The sequence below is a fragment of the Eschrichtius robustus genome, chromosome 2, assembly GCF_028021215.1.
Source record: "Eschrichtius robustus isolate mEscRob2 chromosome 2, mEscRob2.pri, whole genome shotgun sequence".
Classification (NCBI taxonomy): domain Eukaryota; kingdom Metazoa; phylum Chordata; class Mammalia; order Artiodactyla; family Eschrichtiidae; genus Eschrichtius; species Eschrichtius robustus.
In genome coordinates this window covers 165463518-165469517 of record NC_090825.1, presented here as the reverse complement: position 1 = coordinate 165469517, position 6000 = coordinate 165463518, and the positions used below count along the sequence as shown (strand labels likewise).

General features: G+C 37.8%; 1 protein-coding gene across 1 annotated transcript; it reads left to right on the top strand.

Annotated features, from left to right (window-relative positions):
- Window positions 1-258: 258 nt before the first annotated feature.
- On the top strand, window positions 259-984 carry LOC137758721 (olfactory receptor 7A10-like). The gene has a single exon (XM_068534713.1). The coding sequence runs from the start codon at window positions 259-261 to the stop codon at window positions 982-984; it is 726 nt and encodes a 241-aa protein (XP_068390814.1).
- Window positions 985-6000: the final 5016 nt, after the last annotated feature.

Here is a 6000-nt window from a genome sequence, read left to right as displayed (position 1 = left end):
GAAGACACAACACATAAATAAATAAATAAATAAATAAATAAATAAAATTAAAAAAAAAATGACCGAAATATATAATTTAAAGTTTTTCACTATACTAATGCCCACATGTGTAAAAATTAATCATGTTCTTTTTTCTTTCCTAGTAGTGATCACCGCCACATGGCACAAGGCAACAATACACAAATTTCAGAATTTATTCTTCTGGGATTATCAAATGACCCAGAACTGTAGCCCCTCATATTTGGGCTGTTCCTGTCCATGTACCTGATCACTGTGTTTGGGAACCTACTCACCATCCTGGCCGTCAGCTCAGACTCCCACCTCCACACCCCCATGTCCTTCTTCCTCTCCAACCTGTCCTTTCTAGACATTTGTTTCACCTCCATCACCATTCCAAAGATGCTGGTGAATATACAGACTCAAAACAAAGTCATTTCCTATGAAGACTGCCTCACACAGATATATTTTTTCCTATTATTTGCACAGTTGGGTGACTTCCTTCTGACAGTGATGGCCTATGACTGCTTCATAGCCATCTGCCACCCCCTGCACTACACAGTCATCATGAATCCTCTTCTCTGTGGACTGCTGGTGCTGATATCCTGGGTGATAGGTGCCCTGAATTCCTTGTTACAAGCCTTACTGGCATTGCAGCTGTCTTTCTGTACAGTCTCGGAAATTCCCCACTTCTTCTGTGAATTCAAAGAGGTAATCCAACTTCCCCGTTCTAACACCTTTCTTAACACCATGATGTATTTTGCAGTTGGGCTGTTTGGCGGTGGTCCATTCGCTGGGATATGTTACTCATACTCTAAGATAGTTTCCTCCATAGGAGGAATCTCATCATCTCAGGGGAAGTATAAAGCATTTTCCACCTGTGCATCACATCTCTGCACTGTCTCCTCATTTTATTGTACAGTGTTTAGAGTGTATTTTACCCCTGCTATTACCCACACTCACACTCAAGTGCAGCAGCCTCAATGATGTACACTGTGCTCACACCCATGCTGAACCCCTTCATCTACAGTCTGAGGAATAAAGACATAAAGAGTGCTCTAAGAAAATTCTTTGGGGTGGCAGTTATAAAAGGGCCAATTGTCCTGGGGTGAAGAAGTGTCAGTTATTGCAGGGCTTAAAGCATTAGAGGCTGACATTGTGATTCCCTGATCAGATTGTGGAAAGAACACTTGCTCCTTCAATTTACTCTCTGGTATTTCCATTTATTTGATTTCAACTTCTCTATACAAGTTACCTAACTCACTTCACTAAGCTTTATGCTCTCTGCTATCTAATTTTTTTCTTTGTCATTTTTCTACTTCCCTAAATTGATTTGCAACCTTAAGTGAAATATATTGAAATTCCCATTTATCTCATGACACTTCATGCATTTCTTAAGAATAATTTCTTCTGAAGTAAAATATTTTATACTGAGCAATTTTTCTTTCATTTTACTAACAGAATAATCATGACTTGTACTATTCCTTTGGAAAAAGAAAAAACAACTTGGCAACCAAAGCCATTTCCACAATTTCATAAGACAGTAAAATATGAAATCACAGTTTATCAATTTTTTCTTCTTCATTTCTTTGTTCATCACTACTACATCCATGCTGAACCCCTTTATCTGCTCTCTGAGCAAGAAAGACATAAAGGAGACTCTGAAGAGATTCAATGGGATGGCAGTCACAAAAGGGTCAATTGCCCTAAGGGTGATGAAATGCCCTTGATTGCATGGCACAAAGTCCCACAACCAGAAATTGTGGTTCTTTGTTAATTGTGGAATACAATTTGCTCCTTCTCTTTGTTTCCTGTGATTTCCATGTTATTTTTAAGTTAAGTTCTCTATACAAATCCAGTAACTCACTTTATTACGCTTTCTCCTAAGTCTATTATATAAGCATTTTTTAAAATGTGCTTTCTTTCTACTTCAAAATTTTCCAAACTTTGGATATGAAATACTTGGGCATTCTCAATTTTTCATGGACTGACAATAGTTTCTTAGGAATAATTTCTTCTTAAATGACATATATCATCCCAAGTAATTTTTACGTTGTTTTCCTGAAAGAATAGTCATGAGATGAATTACTCATATAAAAAAATGTACAGCTGAAAACAAAGACAATTTATATAACTTTATAAAAGGGTTGGCAGAATCAGCGGGTGTGAAACTGTGGTTAAAGAGGGTTGACTGCAAGGTTATATGCAGATTTTCAACTGCAGAGGGTGTCATTGCCCCAACCCCAGCACTGTTCAAGGGTCAACTCTTTATACATGTATATGTATGTGTATATATCTCATGATCAAAAGATGACTCACTAGAGAGCTGGAACACCTAACTAGTCATGCGGTTCAGGGTTACAATTTGTGCAAACTAACGTGTCTGCCAATCTCCTGCTTACCTGGGAGGAAACTGCAATGGAGTAACTTTTTAATATAATTATCTATAATAAAATTCAAAAACAGAGTAATATTGAATGCTATCTTTAAATATCAGAATAAATGCATAGAATGAGAAGATTATTATAATTGCTCTCACTTCCATACTATTTAATATTTTATTCAGTTAGTTATTGCTGCATAACCACTCGTCCTAATAGTAAAGGTTTTAATATAATGCCTTTATTATCAAATGAGATTTAATACTGAGGAGTTGTTTTGATCTCTGCTGGGCTCCTCATGAGTCTATATTCACCTGTAATTCTATATGTTGTAACTCTAAAGCTCATCCATGAGGTTGTATGCAGCCATGTTGCAATTCTTTCTTCACTAATATATGATAGTCTACTCCATTTATATATGTATTTTAATCTTATAGTTTGTGGAAAAAATAGTTTATCATTGGTGACATCAGCATCATGGTGGCAGAAGACTCTCCCTTTGTCCCACCCCTTCAATCTACTAGTAGCAAAACATCTATAACTAAACAAATGTTTCTCTGCCCAAAACGCCAGACCTCCAGAGACTCACATAGTTGTATATCTGAAGGTGGGTGGATTAGAATACATAGAGGACGTGGAATCAGGGGAACAGCAGAGGCAGTGCCCCTGGTCCCAGCCCCACGGCTGAGGCAGCTGAGCCCATAGCCCAGAGAACCTGGTAGCACCAGTGGGGGTGGCACACATGGCCCTGGCCTCCTGGATGCAGCAGCACCTACAGCCACAGGAAATCAGGCAGCACAGATGGTGCAGCCTTTGACCTAGGTCACCCTGGATATGGCAATAGTGCCCACCATCCTGGTTCCCCCAGCAGAGATACCAACCACAGCAGGGACAGTGGCAGAACCAAGGCACCAGTGACCCTGGAGGCACAAACAGTGATGACAAGGGCACTGATGACACCTCTGGCAGAGGCCATGAAATGCAATAAATATAGTTTCTCCAATATAGCCACATGCAGCTCAGGTAAAAGAAACCAAATACTTGTGCTACAGAGTCATCTAACTGCAAAACATAGAAGAGCCTCTTGTTCCCACTCTGTTGAATTGTTAGAATCAAAGTAAACAAGGTTTTACTTAAATAAGAAAGCTGCTTTCAATTTCAAACACGCTGGCAGAGGAGCAACCCATTGAGCCCAGTGAAAAACCACAGTAACATGGAATCATAAAAAGGAAATGACAATTTTCCAGAAACCAATCTTAAAGTCATGGAAGATTGTGATCAAACAAGTAGAGAATTCAAAACAGTTTCAGGAAGAAACTCAACAAGATACAAGAAAATTCACAAAGGCACTTAAATAAGTTCAGGAATAAAAATAATGAACGTGAGGAACAATTTCCAAAGAGATGAAAACTGTTAAACATAACCACACAGAAATTCTGGAGCTAAAGAATTCAATAAATTAGATGAAGGATGCATTAGATAGCACTAGAAGTAGAGTACACCATATGGAGGATAGAAATAGTGAGCTCAAAGATAGAATGATTTAGGAAGAAGAGAAGAGAGAACCCTTTTTTTTTTTTAAATGAAGCAACTCTACAAGAGCTATATGACTCCATTAGAAAAGGTAACAAGCATAATTGGTATCCCAGAAGGAGAAGAGAGCGAGAAAGAGAGAGTTTATTTGAAGAAATAATAGCTGAGATCTTTCCAAGTCTGGGGAAGAACTAATAGAAGACCTAAGTATATCAATGCAAAAGACCTTCTCCAAGACACATTATATTAAAACTGTCAAAAGTCAATGACAAAGAAAGACAGTTATAGGCAGCCAGAAAAAATGGAGAGTAACCTACAAAGGTATCATCGTTAAGCTATGAGTAGATTTCTCAGCAGAAACTCAAAAGGCCAAGAGAGAATGGAAAGATATACTTAAAATATTGAAACATGAAAACTATCATCCAAGAATACTCTATCCAGCAAAATAATCCCTCAGGTATGAAGGATAAATAAAGCCTTTCCCAGACAAACAAAGGTTAAGGGAGTTCAGCACCCAGAACCGTCTTATAAGGATGTTGAAATGAACTCTTCTACCTGAAATGTAAAGGCAAAAGTACACAAAACGTTGAGTAAGGTGATAGACAGAAATCAAAAATTGAAACTCTATATCAGAGTAGGTTGTTAAACAATTATAGTAAAATGTTAAAAAAAAACATTAAAATAACTTTAGCTACTTCATTTGGTAACTGAATCACAACATGAAAAGGAATATTTTCTGAAATGGACAACTTCAGGCAAAAGAATGAAGTTGAATTGCTCTATTACACTACATACAAAAAATAAACTCAAAATAGATTAAAGACATAAATGTAAGACATGAAAAGTTACAAATCATAAATAAAAATAGGCAGCACCTCTTTGACATTGATCTTAGAAGTATCTTTGGGGATATATGTCCTCAGACAAGGAAGATAAAAGTAAACAAAGGAGAATACATCAAACGAAAAAGCTTTGCACAGTGAAGGAAACCACCACCAACACTAAAAGGAAACCTACTCATGGGGAAAGGTATTTGCAAATTATATATCTGATAAGGGGTTGTTATCCAAAAATATAAAGAATTCAATCAACTTAATATAAAAAAAAATCAGTAAATGGGCAGAGGACCCTCAATAGACATTTTTTTTCCCAAGAAAGACACACAGATGGTCAAGAAGCACAGACAAGGGGCTCGACATCATTAATCATCAGAGGAATGGAAACCAAAACCACAGTGAGATACAATTCCCACCAGCTAGAATGGGTATTATCAAAGAGAAAAAAATCAGCAAGTGTTGGTGAGGACCAGATGGGACCAGTAAATGATACCCAAATTTCACAATTTCTTCTTCTGGGATTATCAGAGGAATCAGAATTGCAGTCCTTCATAACAGGGCTTCTCTTCTCCATGTACCTCATCACTGTGCTGGAAAACCTGCTCATCATCCTGGCCACCATCTTAGACTCCCACCTCCACACATCTGTGTAATTCTTCTCCAATCTGTTCTTTTTAGATATATTTCACCTTCACCACCATCCCAAAGAAGGCAAAGTCATGACCTATGAAGTCTCCATCAAACAGGTATACATTTACCTACTCTTAGTATATTTGGACAACAGCGTTTTCCACCTGTGCATCTCACCTCTCACTTGTATCCTTATTTTATTTTATGGGCTTTGAGTGTACCTCAGCTCTGCTACTACTCAAGCCCTTCTCCTCACAGTCAAGTGCAACAGCCTCTATGATGTTCACCATGGTCACACCCATGCTGAACCCCTTCATCTACAGTCTAAGGTAAAAAGGCATAAAGAGGTCTCTGAAAAGATTCTTTGGGATGGCAGCTATAAAAGGACCAACTGTCACAGGGTTAAAGAATCCCCATTTTTGAAGGGTGCAAAGCATTTGAGCCGGAATTTGATATTCTTTGATCAGAGTGTGGAAGTAAAACTTGCTCCCTCTCTCTATTTCCTGAAATTTTCACTTCTTTGACTCTACTTCTTTGTAACATTGAAGCAACTCACATTTATAAGTTTCCTTCCCTGATTTATAAACAATTTCCCCCTTTGTCCATTTTCTACCTTCTCAAAT

Coding starts and splice junctions, on each gene's coding strand:
- LOC137758721 (XM_068534713.1), top strand. CDS start 259: ATGTACCTGATCACTGTGTTTGGGAACCTACTCACCATCCTGGCCGTC.